This window comes from Symphalangus syndactylus, chromosome 1 (assembly GCF_028878055.3).
Source record: "Symphalangus syndactylus isolate Jambi chromosome 1, NHGRI_mSymSyn1-v2.1_pri, whole genome shotgun sequence".
In the NCBI taxonomy this organism is placed as follows: domain Eukaryota; kingdom Metazoa; phylum Chordata; class Mammalia; order Primates; family Hylobatidae; genus Symphalangus; species Symphalangus syndactylus.
In genome coordinates, this window is record NC_072423.2 from 141915513 (window position 1) to 141931484 (window position 15972).

The 15972-nt window shown below is 43.6% G+C and overlaps 1 protein-coding gene across 14 annotated transcripts in view; it reads left to right on the forward strand.

The window, feature by feature from the left end:
* The window catches only part of CSGALNACT1 (chondroitin sulfate N-acetylgalactosaminyltransferase 1), a 415609-nt gene that overhangs the window by 365844 nt on the left and 33793 nt on the right, over positions 1–15972 (forward strand). For all 14 annotated transcript variants that reach the window (XM_063637633.1, XM_063637658.1, XM_055286415.2 and 11 more), the window contains one exon: positions 13864–13965. In XM_063637633.1, the coding sequence (XP_063493703.1) occupies positions 13864–13965 (102 nt within the window). The remainder of the gene's footprint in view (positions 1–13863; positions 13966–15972) is intronic.

Genomic DNA, 15972 nt, shown 5'->3' on the forward strand with positions numbered 1-15972 from the left:
GGTTATTCAGAGCATGGTGTCAGGACAACTAGCCAAACATAGCAGAAAAAAATGTGATTCTTATTTCACACCAAAAAAGCAAAGTAAACTCCAATTAAATATTTAAATGCAATTAGCATGACCATAAAATTACTGGGAGAAAATATAAAGGGCTACTTAATAAATATTTGATGTTGTCTTTATAAAGTCCTTTTCATCCCCAGACTGGAGACTGTGAACTGTGGCTGACACTGAGGATGACACTGGAAGCAATTTGTATTTCCTTTTTTTCCTCTGTTTTCTAAATATTTATATAACTACCATATGTTTTATATTTTGTTTAAAGATTCAGTGAAAGATTATTTTTGGCTTTTATAATTTAAACGTGACTTTTTAGTTTGTAAAAGGTAATACTTGGCCATTATAAGATGTTTAAGCAGTGTAGAACAGCACAAGGAATAAATTATTTAAAAAGTCACTTCAGGTCTCACCTCACAGAATTAACCGTTATTAACATTAGTTGAACATCATTCTGGGCAATTTTCTTTGCATATCTGCAGATAGAAGAATTGCTTGCCAGCTGGGAATAAGTCAGTGCAACATGAGATATACATTGTATTTCTACTTATAGAATTAAAATGTATCTTGCTTAAATTCATAGAAGAAAACTGGAAGTATAATAAAGGATTTGCTGAACTTTAAGAAAATGTGTCTTCACTGTAAGAGACATTAGTTCCCAAGAGATCCCGCTGAAGTTAAAAAGTAATTTTTGCAAAACAAAAAATGGTTGGAAATATTATTTTTTTAACTACATTTTGTAACTTTTTGATTGAAACATTGCAGTACAAAAGGAAATCAGCACAGCTACACTTTCTGCCTTCTGTGTCTCATCTTCTAAATTTTGTTAGCAATCATTTATTTATTTATTTTGAGACAGAGTCTCACTGTCACCCAGGCTGGAGTGCAGTGGCACAACCTTAGCTCACCACAGCCTCCGCCTCCCTGGTTCAAGCGATTCTCCTGCCTCAGCCTCCCGAGTAGCTGGGATGACAGGCGTATACCAACAGATCTGGCTAATTTTTGTATTTTTAGTAGAGACTGGGTTTCACCATGTTGGTCAGGCTGATCTGAAACTCCTGACCTCAAGTGATCTGCCCACCTCGGCCTCCCAAAGTGCTGGGATTACAGGTGTGAGCCATGTGCCTGGCTGCAATCTATTACTTTGACCTTGACAGGGTTACAACCTTTACATTCCACTTTATCACTACAGTGTCTACAGTTCTGGATTTAAGTGGATTTAGTGTATTCATCAGCAGTCCTTTTCCAATAGCTTTCCATTCCTGAGTTCTTAGTTGTCTATATTGTATGGTCAAGAAAATTTTTCAAGAAAGGTCACAAGTGTTTGAGAATGGAGTATCTTCTTCTTGTCATCGTGGACAGAGAGCTTAGCTGGGCTTAAAATTCATGGGACACACTGTCCTTCCTCAGAACTTTGTAGATATTCTGACATTAAATGATCTGGTGAAGTGTAAGAGCACTTTATTTTGTCTGTCTCGTAAACGGCTTTTGCCAGAATGCCTGAAGAATTCCTTCATTAGTCTTTAATCACATTTACTTAATCAGGTTATGTCTCATCTCAGCTTCTATTGTTCCCTCCCTTCCTCCCTACCTTCCTTCCTTCCTTCCTTCCTTCCTTCCTTCCTTCCTTCCTTCCTTCCTTCCTTCTCATGGAGGAGTCTCACTCTGTTACCCAGGCTGGAGTGCAGTGGCACAATCTTGGCTCACTGCAACCTGTGCCTCCCAGGTTCAAGTGCTTCTCGTACCTCAGCCTCCCAAGTAGCTGGGACTACAGATGCATGACACCACGCCCAGCTGTTTTTGGTACTTTTAGTAGAGGTTGGGTTTCACATGTTCGCCAGGCTGGTCTTGAACTCCTGACCTCAGGGGATCTGCCCGCCTTGGCCTCCCAAAATGCTGGGATTATAAGTGTGAGCCACCACACCTGGCCGATGTCTGTTGTTCTTTAGCTGATTTTTCTGTAGTACAGTTTCCTATTTTGCTTTGTGGGTTCTTTCAGGGAAATTTTTGGATGCTTTATTTTTGAGTTCTGTTTGCTTCGTTTATTGGATTCTCTGTTTCATGGATGCAATTATATATTTTACAGGTCTTCTCCATTTATTAGCATCTCTGTTTTTTTAATGCCCTTAGTCTTTTATCTGCTTTTACTTAAACCTTTATTGTGTCAGTAATTTGATTTTCTGACATATCTATTCTGTACCTTCCTATTTCTAATGTATTACTTCTGTGCATTTTGGCTGTTGATTTATTTTCTGAGCACACATTATGCCTGCTAATGTTATTCTGTTGTTTTTATTGTTTTCTCTTTGGACTTTTTAAAAATTAAATTCATATTTTTGTTAATAAAGTGTGAAACATTTCTAAGAAATTTTCTTCTGTTTGAGTTACCTTTTCTTTCAGACCCATTTTTTTCTTTCGCTTTACATGCTATTTCTTAACTTTTCCTTTTAATTTTGTTCTGATTCTTGGGATGTGGTTGCTTTGATTTCTTTTTTATCTTTTCTCATCACGTGCAGGGGACTACCCAGCCTTCTGTTTGCTCGAGCATAGTATGGGTGGATTCTCCTTGGCTCTCTCCTCATCTTGACTGAGAATTGTTGTGCATATTTTGAGGACAGGATATTTCTCTGTTTAGTTTATTTGTAGTGTGAAAGCTAGGTGGAGGAGAGGAAGAACCTCCAGGGGCTTTGTGCAGCCTTTGCTGAAGTTCCCTGTTCTCGTGGCTCTTCTGAACCCTGGGATGGATATGTGAGTTTTGCTAGGCTCACTTGGTGTAGGGGGAATTAATTGTTTTCCCAAGGGGTGGATGTGTCATATTTGGCCCTCATAATGGCCTTCATATAAGGGCTGAGGCCTGGGACATCACAAAGAGTCAGCCCCACTTACTCACGTCTCCAGCTCCCTTGCTCTTCTTCAGCATCTCTTTCCACTCCTACCAGTCACAAAGAGGAAAAAGGAAGTTTTGGCTCTGTTTCTAACGCTTCTGTGGGATGTGGGGGAGATGCATACATGTCATCGGCTCTCAGTATTTCTCATCCCTTCTCCTCTAACTCTTCAGATAAAAGATCTTCACTAAAAGTGATTAGCTTTTTTCCTTTGCTTATGTCAAATCTCCCCTTTCCTGCTTTTTTTTTTTTCAGGGGTTCACAAGTGTTTAGGATGGAATTACCTTCCCTCTCCACTTTAAATTTCCATTAAAATTTGCAGAAATACCAAAAAAGCCTGCTGTGGCTCTTCCTGCTGCTGGTGCCAAGGTCCTAGGTGGAAGCCAAGGTCTCTTGTGTCTTCCATAGTTCCCCCAGGCTGCCTTCTCACACCTGAATCTGTGTCTCCTCTGTTTTCTCACCAACGAGCTTCCCTTCTGGAGGTGGTAAGTGGGGCCAGGAGCCACAGGAAGCTAATGTAGAACCTTCCATTTCTTTCCTTGGCCTCCACTCTGTTGAAGTTGACAGCAGAAGATTATGTCTCCCGCATTGGTCATTTATTGGTGGCAAAATTGTTGCCACTTTCAACTATTTTTGGCACACAGTTTGCAATGACTGCTATTTGAGATGAATGTATTTAAAGCATTATCCTTCCCATGCATCACCTTTAAAATATCAACGCCCTTTGCTCTGATACAGTTGGTTGAGGAATCTTTTATGTGTTGCTTCATGTATCTCAGCTTTAGTATCTTCTGTAAAAGGAAAGTCTTGGTCTAGATGGGCCCTGTCCCCTTGCAGTTGTAGGTGGATTATTATCAGTAGTAGGTTTTTCCACATCAGCATCAATTTGTTAATTATTTACCTAGAAAAGACTTGCATGGCTTCAACTTATAATAAATATGTCTTCTTGGACAGAAGGAAGAGGTGTGGAGCCTGGAATTCCCAAGAAAGAGCAGCCCTGGTCACGAGGCACAAAGCGGTCCTGGGGAAGGCTAGGTCTGCAGAAAACAGCTCACCCGGGGTAGTGGCCAGGCCCGGGTATAATCTGGAAGGAAGCAAAGGGCACATCTTTGTGCTCTAGAACTGTGCTTGGGGTGGTCCCTGGGAACAAAATTTATTCCTGGGTGCACAGAGTGTGTGGACTAAGTTATTTATTGTCATTATTATTTCTTCTCCTTATAGTCATCTCAACTACTCTCAAAAATTATTTGTGTTTTTAAAAATACAAGTTTAATAAAACCATTTTTATAAAGTTCAATGAACAAGGACTCAATAACAATATGGGAAGAGGGACAGGTCCACCTAGAAATTGAGACTAATAGAAAGTTGGAACTTGTCGAAAACACTAGGTTTCAGGACGTCCCAGCAGGCAAGGAGAAAGGGGTAAAACAAAGGCCAGAGTCCTCCAGCTGTTCATGTTTAATGAAGAGAAGTCTGTCGTCCATTGGGTGAGATGAGCTTTCTCCTAGCACCCAGACCCTGAGGGCCTTCATTTAAGAGGCATTGAGCCACCAAATAAATGATATTCCTCACATTTACAAGAAATCATGATGCTAAAGCTTGATGCTAAAGCTTGAGTATTGTCATCTCTGAGTAAGAATAAAAGCCCCACTGCACCGCTCGATAGCAATAAAGACTGCTCTGCTCTTGGTGCTATGGGGCTATGCATGTGCTGTGTAAGTCCATTTTCTTGTGTTTTTTTTTTTTTTTTTTTTTGGAGACACGGCCTCTAAAAAAGCTCAGTAGCCCAAGCTGGTGTGCAGTGGTGTGATCATGGCTCACTGCAGCCTCAAACTCCTGGGCTCCAGTGATCCTCCCACCTCAGTCTCCTGAGTAGCTGGGACTACAGATGCATGCCACCACATCCAGCCAGATTTTTAGTGAGACAAAGTCTTGCTCTGTTGCCCAGGCTGCTTTCAAACTCCTGACCTCATGTGATCGTCTGTAAAGATCACTTTACAGCCTGCCTCAGCCTCCCAAAGTGTTGGGATTACAGGTGTGAGCCACTGTACCTGCAAATGACTTTATTTTTGTTTGTGGAAATCAAATATCTGGAACTGTGGCAGGCTCCTTCTTTCCTGCTGTCATTGTCCTGGCTGATGTGGGACCCTCACAGGCTTCTTGTGCAGTTTCTTCTCCCCTGAATGCCCCACCCACCTCTCTTGGGTCTCCGCAGACTCTACCTGTGGCTGGGAAGAGAGGGAGCTTACCAGGGAAAGCGCGCTTTAAATGTAGCTCCTGCTGTTTTTCTGTTTCCTTTTTGTCCAGTTGCATATTGGCTTAAACCTACTTACTCTTCCTCCTCTTCTCATTCTCTTCCTCCTTCTCCTTCTCCTCGTCTTCCTCCTCCCCCTCCCCCTCCCCCTCCCTTTCCCCCTCCCCCTCCCTGTCCCCTTCCCTCTCCCCCTCCCCCTCCCTGTCCCCCTCCCCTCTTCTCTTCCCCCTCCCCTCCCCCTCCTCTTCCCCCTCCCCTCCCCCCTCCTCTTCCCCCTCCCCTCCCCCCTCCTCTTCCCCCTCCCCTCCCCCCTCCTCTTCCCCCTTCCCCTCTCCCCACTTCTCCCCATTCCCTCCTCTCCCCCTCCCCTCCCGATCCCCTCCCCTCCCCCTCCTCCCCCTCCCATCCCCCTCCCCTCCCCCTTCTCACCTCCTCCCCCTCCCCCCTGCTGCTCCACCTCCCCCTCCCCTCCCTCTCCACCTCCCCTTCTTCTTCTCTTCCTCCCCCTCCCCCTCTTCCTCCTCCTCCCCCCTTCCTCCTCCTCTTCCTCCTGTTTCTCCCTCTTCCTCCCACTTCTCCCTCTTCCTCCCTCTTCTCCCCCTTCCTCCCTCTCCCCTTTGTCCTTCTTCCTCCATCTCCCCCTTCTCCCTCTCCTCCTCTCCCTCCTCCTCCTCCTCCTCCTCCCCCTCCTCCTCCTCCTCCTCCCCCTCCTCCTCCTCCTCCCCCTCCTCCTCTTCCCCCTCCTCCTCTTCCCCCTCCTCCTCTTCCCCCTCCTCCTCTTCACCCTCCTCCTCTTCCCCCTCCTCCTCTTCCCCCTCCTCCTCTTCACCCTCCTCCTCTTCCCCCTCCTCCTCTTCCCCCTCCTCCTCTTCACCCTCCTCATCTTCCCCTTCCTCCTCTCCTTCTTCTCCTTCCTCCCCCTCCTCCCTCTCCTCCCTCTCTTTCTTCTTTCTTCTTCCACCCCATTTTGCCTTTGAAACTACTCTCAAGTTTGGTTTTTGGCTGCTTTGTTTCTCTTACCTTCCATATTGTAGATTTTAAGCCAGCTGGTTACTTCATTGTCTATTTTGTTTGTGATAGCAGGAAGAACCTCATAATAACAAAGCTATAGATTTTCTTTGGTCTTTATCTCTGAGCCTCTCTGAGGGGAAAAAGACAGAATTTTTATGGAAAATATTCTTCACTTTGCTTTAAAAAAAAATTTCTCAATTCCAAGTTTACTTGATTTTTTATTTTGACTGCTTCCAGCTGGACTGAGAACGCTTTTTCGTGCTGCTATATTCCCCCTCAGACTTGACTGGTGATTTTTGTCTTAATGTTCTCTTTCTAACATTTATGATATTTTAATACAGTATCAAGGAAATTTTGTACTTGAATTTTCTTTAGCAGTTCTCTTTTATTCATTTTTTGGCCTAGAACATTAAGATGGTTCTGAAAATTTCAGGAAAATTATTTTAAAGCAGTACGTATAGGTTCTCGGAAATTGAAATGAGCCTGGAATGTTTTAGCGAGGCTGGTATATGTGATAGAAAGGCCTCTGGTCATCAAATGTTGGATCATGATAGAGATTCCCAGTTTCTTTGTGTTCCCCAACAGGAAAATGATATATTTTGCATAGTCTAGTCCTCTTGCCTTCCCTAAGCCCCTCTACCTCTCCCATAGGCCATTTCACTATTTGTACACCAGAGCTGCACCAAGAAAGCTGGATGGCTAATGTGTTTGAGAAATGCTAAGCTATATCATTCATTGTATTTGGATAAAGGTTTCTCTTTGGAGACTTAATAGAAGTTGGTTTTGATTTCACCTGAGCCGGGGGTTATGTAGCAACATCCATCCAAGAGTAAAAAATGACCAAATGGAAAATGATCTCATTTTCTGTTTTGAAATGAACAGTCAGGAAAATAGGTCCCAATTGCTTGATTACTCATTTCTTAACACTGATTGGACTACTCAAATAAGGGAATAGAATAATTATATGTTAATAAATTTATCTTGACACAGGGGAGGGGAGATGCCCCTCAACCCAAAGGAAGAATACTGATTTTAAAGCCAGATTTTACTTAGCCCCACTAACTCTGTTCCTTATTTCCAATTTCTTTGTGCCAAGGAATTTCTTCTTGTAACCACAGAAGACTACAGATACAGTTTGGGAACATCAGGTCTTTTACATGTCATTTCATTTGCATGGGACACTACTTAAAGCCTAAATAGATATTCATCACATATCTGACCATTTGAGTAGAAAATTGACTTGGAAAGAATAGTGATGTGATTTCCTTGCATCTGTGCCTTTCCTAGCTGTGAAAGCCCTGCCTCTGCCCTTGTTCATGTGCGTGGTGGCTACTCACCTATCAAGGCTCAGCCTGGATCCCCCTCGTCCTCAGTCCCCCTTTCCCTGGCGCCCAGTGGAAATAACCGTGCTCTCCTCTCAGCCTTTTAGCTCATTTTACCTGTGTTACTGTGGTTATTCCATCCTGCATTATATTATGGCTGTTTAGTTGTCTGTTGCTTCCAAAAAACTGTAAAGTTCCTGCAATAGGGAGGGTGACCAGTTGTCTCAATTTGCTTGGGACTGAGAAATTTTCCAGGATATAGGATTTTCATTGCTAAAATCTGGAAAATCTCAGGAAAGCCTGGTTGATTGGTTCTACTACAAAGACCATACATGGTCATCCTTTGTAATTCTTTCTCCAATGAGGATAATTCACTGCACACAAAGGTGCTCAGTAAGTGTTGATTATTCAATCCACGATTCCCTAGACCACATAATATGAGGTATAAAGATAAGTATCCTTAACTGCAAGAAACACAATTTCCCCCCCCTACTCCACTACTCTGGCAAGATCTCCAACCTTATGTGGCCTTCTCAGTCTTTCTAGGTATCCTGGGTGATAACTCACATATGTGCAGATGTTAAGTTCAACCTCCACTGGCTGCACAAGTATCAGTTGTATGAAGCAAACCCATGCTTCTGACAACAGCCAGAGGGGCTATCACTCCCAAATGGCATGTGGCTGCTGCTGCTACTGTACCCACCACCAGCATCTCTATCATACTAACACCATTACCTTCCCCAAAAGTCCTGGCTTCAGCTCCCAGTATCCTCATAGTTTCTTTTGCTGTAAAGAAAGCCATCACGTTTTTTGTAGCTCTGTCTCTCTAGGACTCACAGGTGAGTCCACAAGAGCTGGCTGGAGAACAGGACCCACCCCAGGGGTGTGCATCACTTTGACAACCACACTGCCCCTCTGACAAGTCAGTTGTTATTACTGAGCTTATTTCTCCCTCAAGACAGTGACCAAGAACCGAGGCGATTTTGTTACACCCACCTCCCCTTACCCTCGGACAGCTGGCAAAGTCTAGAGACCTGTTTGGTTGTCACATCTGGGATAGGTGGGTGCTTCACAGGTGCTGCCACACATCCTACTGTACACATCACAGCGCCTCTCACAATAAAGAGTTAGAGGGTCTAAACTGTTAGCAGTGCAGTGGTTGAAAAAGGCTCCCTTAGGGTGAGTTATCACCCTAAGTGTACACCCCCTCCTCAAATCAGGCCTCGGATCAGCCTGTCACCAGTCCATCAGATCTGCCCATGCTATCTGGCTGGTTCCCATCAGAAACTCAGGTTGAACAATCCTTCCCCACAGTCCTTTAACGTTTGGAGTTTTCTTGTGGCTTTTCCCTTCTACCCGGCCATACCAGCCCTCCAGCTTTGTAGTGGGGTCCTAGACAGTGAGTTCAAAGCTGTCAGACTTAACAGATGCATCCCTCATGAGGCTCAGGTGACCTGGGGAGCTGACTACCAGGCAGGTGCTTTGGAAACCTGGCTTTCGTGCCTTGCTGCCTCCATAGCTCGGTCAGGTCATTGGAACTCCTTCCCTCACCTGTACGCTAAGGCTACGAACAATGGCCACATACCTCCCTCCACAGGGCAGGCGTGCAGATTAATAACAGAACTCAAAGGCCGTGAAGGGCTTTTGGCCTCTTGGGAAATAGAAATATAGGTGTCTAAGTGACTGTGATACATGTTTTGTGATAGGAAATACATCTTAATTAGCCTCTCTACTCTCCGTACTCTCTTGTTATAATATCTGGGTGAAGAACTGGTTTATGGGTTTATTTTTTTTGTTGTTTTAAGAAAAAACATCCTAAAAAGAGTCTTTGTGGAATAGAAACAGAATATCCAGGCCGGGCATGGCAGCTTGCACCTTTAATCCCAGCACTTTGGGAGGCCAAGGCGAGTGGATCACCCGAGGTCAGGAGTTCGAGACCAGCCTGGCCAATATGGTGAAACCCTGTCTCCACTGAAAATACAAAAATTAGCTGGGCATGATGGCACACACCTGTGGTCCCAGCTACTCTGGAGGCTAGGGTGGGAGGATCACTTGAACCTGGGAGGTTGATGCTGTGGTGAGCCAAGATGGCACCTTTGCCTGGGTGAGAGAGCGAGACCCTCTCTCAATAAATGAATGAATGAATGAATGAATGAATGAGTGAATTTTCAGGCTTACAGGTTCGGGAATGGGGAGCTCATGCACAGAGACCGTGAGAAAATGATGAGCTCCCTGGAGGGACCTTAGGAAGTTGGAGTTTCTTGAGATTCATGGCAAAGGCTTTTGTAGACAGTGTTACCAAGGTGTTTATAGAGAAGTGCTATCAGAGGCGTGTAAGTCAGCCCAAGGGACCTAGGTACCATGTGTCCAGGTGTGAATAACAGTGCAAAGGCAGGAGTTTGAATACGCAATGAATACAATTTTCCTCCTTTCTCATGCATTTTACTTAGTTAGTTAGTTAGTTAGTTAGTTAGTTAGTTAGTTATTTTGAGATGGAGTCTCGCTCTGTCACCCATGCTGGAGTGCACCAGCACCATCTTAGCTCACTGGAATCTCTGTCTCCCAGGTTTGAGTGATTCTCCTCCCTCAGCCTCCCAAATAGCTGGTATTACAGGCCTGCACCACCAGGACTGACTAATTTTTGTATTTTTAATAGACACGGGTTTCACCATGTTGGCCAGGGTGGTCTTGAACTCCTGACCTCAAGTGGTCGTCCTGCCTCGGCCTCTCAAAGTGCTGAGATTATAGGCTGAGCCACCATGCCCAGCCTACTTTACTTTTTAAACTTTTGCCTCCAAACCAAAAACATATGGACACATTCACTCACATACACACTCTTTCTCACACACACACCTTTCCAGTGGATGGAGTTTACTCAGAATTGTTTAGAGGAAAACAAAGATCATTCTGCCAGCCAGCCATGGTTTTTCATGGTATGAGACTCATTCTTGTAAAGCACTTGTTAGTTATATTACAGATAGTTTCAGTTTTGCACATGGAGAACTCAAGGGCAGACATGTCTTACTAATTTCTTAAGATGCACTGGTAGAGTGTCTGGTCCATGATACGTTGTCACCAAGTGTTTGTTGAATGAATGAAGGAAAAGAGTACATGAATGAATGCAATGGAACCTTGGCAGTAGACCTCACAACAAATTCTACTTTGCCTTTTTTAAGACGCCTCACCTAGTCACAGAGAGTAAAGGTCCAATGCATCTATCTTATTGCTTAAAAACAGGAAGTTCTTTGAATGGATTTAAAAATACCAGAGAGGGAGACAGCAAAGATATTATTAGAAAAATGAGAATGCTTTTTCTTCAGACGTAGCGGGTGACCCTCTCCTGATTCTAGGATGGATTTTTCCCACTGCATGCACGAATTTCAAGCAATTTTTCTGGCACTTGGCCCTGTGTGTATGCTTTTATTCTACCCTGGCAGAGGAAGTTAAGACATTGTCTGGGAAGTTTGCGAAAGGGATCTTTTATGTACAGAGGATTTCATTGTTGATTGGTGATGATTCAGTCTGCAGGGACTGTGGCGAAGTGGGAGCCCCTGGTTTTGAAACATGTAGTTATATCCTAGGCCTCTGTTCCCTGTCCTTTGTCTGCTTTTAAACCTCTGCCGTTGCTCTGGGTTCCTGAGGTAGCTCTTTCTTCCACCAGAAAGAGACAGAATGCTCAGAACCAAACCTGTGACCAGAGTGAGCCCTGTATGTGTCTTGCCTGGGTCAATATCATCTTCCCTATTTCTTCCATCTGGAATTCTCTTCTTTCTTACCTCTGCCTTTCTAAACCCTATCCCTCCTTCACTGAGCCCAGCCATTCCACCCCACAGCATTTGCTGTACTTTCTCAATTCCATGTTCTTTATATCAATGCCATGAGATGTCTGATGGTTTTAGTTGAGCCCATTTGATTTCCTAAGTAAGTGTTATGAGGGCAAGAACCGTGTCTTCCATTGCTGTGGATTTCTCCCAGCAAGCCCAGGAAGGTGGTCATTTCTTTTAGGTGTCATCATTAAAAGCATTGAACAAACTGGCCTCTGCATTTAGAGCTCAAGGATCTTTAGAAATTATGATGTGGATTATTGTTTGGGGGTTACAGTAAGTAGCCAACACTGAGATAAAAGAAAACAAATGGAAGGACATGTAAAATATCAATATCACAAAATATCCTACCAGTAGAACCTTTCCATTAACTTGTTTCCAGAAACTCAGGTTAAAATTACACACATACACGTATGCAGTTGGCCCACTGTATCCAAGGGTTCCACACCCTCCGGTTCAAGCAACCAAGGACTGGAAATATTCTAAAAAACAAAACAGGAATGGTTGCGTCTGTACTGAATATGCACAAACTTTTTTTTTCCTTGTCATTATTCCCTAGATGATACAGAACAAAAACACTTTACATAGCATTTACATTCTGTTGGGTGTTAAAAGTAATCTGGAAATGATTTAAAGTCCACAAGAGGATGTATGTAGGTTATATCCAAATACCACACCATGTTATATAAGACAGGGGGCGCCAGCTCCTGGGCCACACACCAATACTGGTCTGTGGCCTGTTAGGAACTAGGCCACACAGCAGGAGGTGAGTAGCTGGTGAGTGAGCATGACCACCTGAGTGCCACCTCTTGTCAGATCAGCTGTAGCATTAGATTCTCATAGCAGCATGAACCTTATTGTGAACTGCAGATGTAAGGGATCTAGGTTGTGTTCTCCTTATGAGACTCTAATGCGTGATGATCTGAGATGGAACAGTTTCATACTGAAACCATGCCCCCACTTCCACCCCCACCCCCAGTGTGGAAAAATTGTCTTCCATGAAACCGGTCCCTGATGCCACAAAGTTTGGGGACTGCAGATATAAGGGGCATGAACATCTGGATTTTGGTATCCCCAGGGGGTTTCTGGAATCAGTCCCTCATGGATACTAATATGGTTAATTATATCCCTACCCAAATCTCAGCTTGAGTTGTAATCCCCATGTGTCAAGGGCAGGGCCAGGTGGAGATCATTGAATCACGAGTGCAGTTTCTGTCATACTGTTCTTGTGGCAGTGAATAAGTCTCACAAGATCTGATGGTTTTATAAGTGGCAGTCCCCCTGCACAAGCTCTCTTGCCTGCCACCGTGTAAGATGTGCCTTTTATCGTCCTTTGCCTTCTGCCATGATTGTGAGACCTCCCTATCCATGTGAAACTGTGAGTCCATTAAACCTCTTTCCTTTATAAATAACCCATTCTTGGGTATGTGTTTGTTAGCAGCATGAGAACAGACTAATACAGATACTGAGAGGAAACTGTACACATATGTACATAATATATACATATATGTGTACATAAACAGTAATTTACGCACATGCATATATTTACATATCCACACATATATTTGTACATAAACAGTGATTTACGCACGTGCATATATTTACATATCTACACATACATACATTTACATGCATATATGTACATATTTACACATACGCACCAGCATTTACGTACATACACATATACATAAATGAACTAAACCCTCAGCAGAGGACCTTCCCAGATTAGCTAGTGCTTTCACTTGAGAGGACAGGACGTGGGCAAAACACAAATAGCTAATGTGGGAAAGCAGGTCAGGACCAGGCCAGAGCTAGAGATCTGGCCCCAGGAGGGTATGGCCGAATGGTGGTTTTGTCAGAAAGCTGGAACATGAGGTGCTCGGTGCCTGGGATCATTAGAGTCACAGAGAGAAGAAGTGGGGACATGGTGAAGGTGATGATATCCGCTTGGGAAGGGTGAACTTCAGTGACTGTCCTGCCTTGCCATTTCCTCAGACAGTCATAACATTGGGTGCTTCCAAGGCACTCTAGAGTCCTAAACAAGAGAATGACTTTTGACCATTGCTCATTCGGTCTTTAAGACTCTGTGATTGGCCCACACAAGAAAAGAGAGTCATGGGCAAGGATTCTAGTCTCATCTTCTCTGGACTTTAGCTTTCTCATCTTTGGTACTTCATAGTCTTTTTATGGGGTAAGAACCAGCGACCCATTTCCATGACACTGTCTGGACCCGGAGGGCTAGGCCTGTGGCAGATTGCAGCTGAGGTGCCTTGCATCTGAGTTTTGATTTACTGCATATTTAAATTTCCTTGTTGTCCCAATAAGATAAATACAAATACAGATAGTTGGAATGGCCCAACCAGAAAGGTCCTGGATTCCCATCTCGGCTCTCCTGGAAGTTTACCAAGTTTTCTTCAAGACCCTTTTGCACTTTACGAAAGGGTATTGGTTTGTGCTGTGCCTGTCAATGTGAAAACAGGCACCAGACATGCATGTGTTTTGTTTTCCAGGGAGATGTGCATTGAGCAAGATGGGAGAGTCCATCTCACTGTTGTTTACTTTGGGAAAGAAGAAATAAATGAAGTCAAAGGAATACTTGAAAACACTTCCAAGTGAGTACAATATGGAGCCGTCATAAGGAGTCCTGGTAACTAAACTCAGAAGCACACATCCAAGGCTGAAACTTCTGCTTAGTTTTGTTTTCCTTTACACTGTGGGTTAAATGGGATGGATTGATTGCTGGCTGTGTGCAGGCAAAAGTCTGCACTCCTCTTCCCCAGGAGACTACCCTGTCTGACACTGGTTTTCAGTGTGCATGGGTGATTACTTTGACACTGGAGATAAACTGCACACAGCAAGGGGGAGGGGAGTGGGGGCTTCTTTGAGCTTTCATATAACTGGATGTCATCATTTTTAGCACCATAGATGCGGGGACTTCATGTTGCAGAGTAGGAATTAGGGAGAGCACAGCTGTGCAGTGAGCTCCATCTCAGCCACAACTTCAGAGGCTAAGAGTGAAGTCTATGCTCAGATCTCATCCACTTAGCAAACAGTCTCACCCTTTGGGCTTTGATTCGTTAAGTATTTTGAGACATTCAGGGGAAACCAGAAGTGGTGGCCAAGGCAGGATCCTTGATCAAACTTACTCAGTTGAATACAAATGATTTAACCAAAAACTTGAGGCCTCCAGTTGTACATTTATACCTAGGTGATCAATTGCATGGGGCATAAATGTATTCAAAAGTAGCATAGATGGATTTTTTTCCCTATAAAAATAAATGAATAAGTAATCCCCATGGCATCTTCTACCAGTAAGGAAGCCGGAATGGCACTGCACACTGGCCTGTAGTTTGCCCTGGAGGTTTGCAGGGGGAGCTATTTGAGTAATCAGGTGGGTGGTTTCTATGCAAGTGAAGCTTTGAGTATGGCCAGTGGTACTCAGGGGCAGACATAGTCTGAGTAGATCCATATGATTTAGATATAAACAGTGCCCTCTGTTTTGAGTTTCTGGTAAATGGTAATAGGAAGATAGCCAAAGGATAAGATTCTAAGACTGAGTGTACTTTTTATTTTTATGCTTTGTTATTAGTTTTATATTAATTGGCCCAAGATCTGAGTGCTAGTTATAATTATTCAAGCACTCTTAAGCAGGAGATCAGCAAACTACAGCTCCCTGGCCAAATTTTGTCTTGCACCTGTCTTTGTAAATAAAGTTTTATTGGAATGCAGGCATGCCCATTTTTTTACATATTATTTGTGGCTGCCTTTGTCTACAGCTGTGCAGCTGAGTAGTCACCACAAAAACTGTGTGACTCACAAAGCCTAAACTGTTTACTGTCTGGCTCTTGACAAATTGTGCCTATCCCTGCTCTAAAGCAGTAATGAGTTAAGAGTTTAAAACCAGCAACAACTTAAAGCTATGGCCTGTGTCTAAGATCAAATAGAATAAAATAATTGGATATCATAAATGCAGGTGACGTAGAAATTCCTCGACTCCAGTACATTGCTATGTTCTCACCTCTGCTTAGAAACGAAGAATATGAATTATATAAATTCACGGCCTCTGCCCATTGGGTAGGTTTTAACATCTCTATCAATGTCAATTCCTAGACATAGGTTCTTTAAAGTTTCCCGGATTATTCTAACGTGAAGCCACAATTGAGAACAATTGTACCAGAAGGTGGTAGTCCACTTGGGAGCTGTTCCCTTAACTGCAGCCAGCTGGTTGCCCCACCCCAAGAGATTTTAAGCAGCTCCCCACGTGACTCTGAAGTACAGCTAGGCTTGAAATCCTCCTTCCTACTGGGTATGGCAGATTTCCAGCACATCAAAGAATGACGAGGCATTTCCTGAGGGTTACACGTAACCACATTTACATGAGTCCGATGGATAAGTAGAAGGACAGTTTAGACCCCTTGTAGTGACTAGAATGCTTAAGGCTATACCTTTATCAATACATTCTTCTCCATATCAAATTACCTGGCAAGCTGAATTCTCAACCAGAAGGTAGCTTGGTGAGCAAAGAATGTATAGAATCTGAGTAAGAAAAGGAAAATCATTTGAGTGGTAGAGATGGTTTGCCTCAAACTTTGGCAAACATCTAGTTATCAATCTACCCA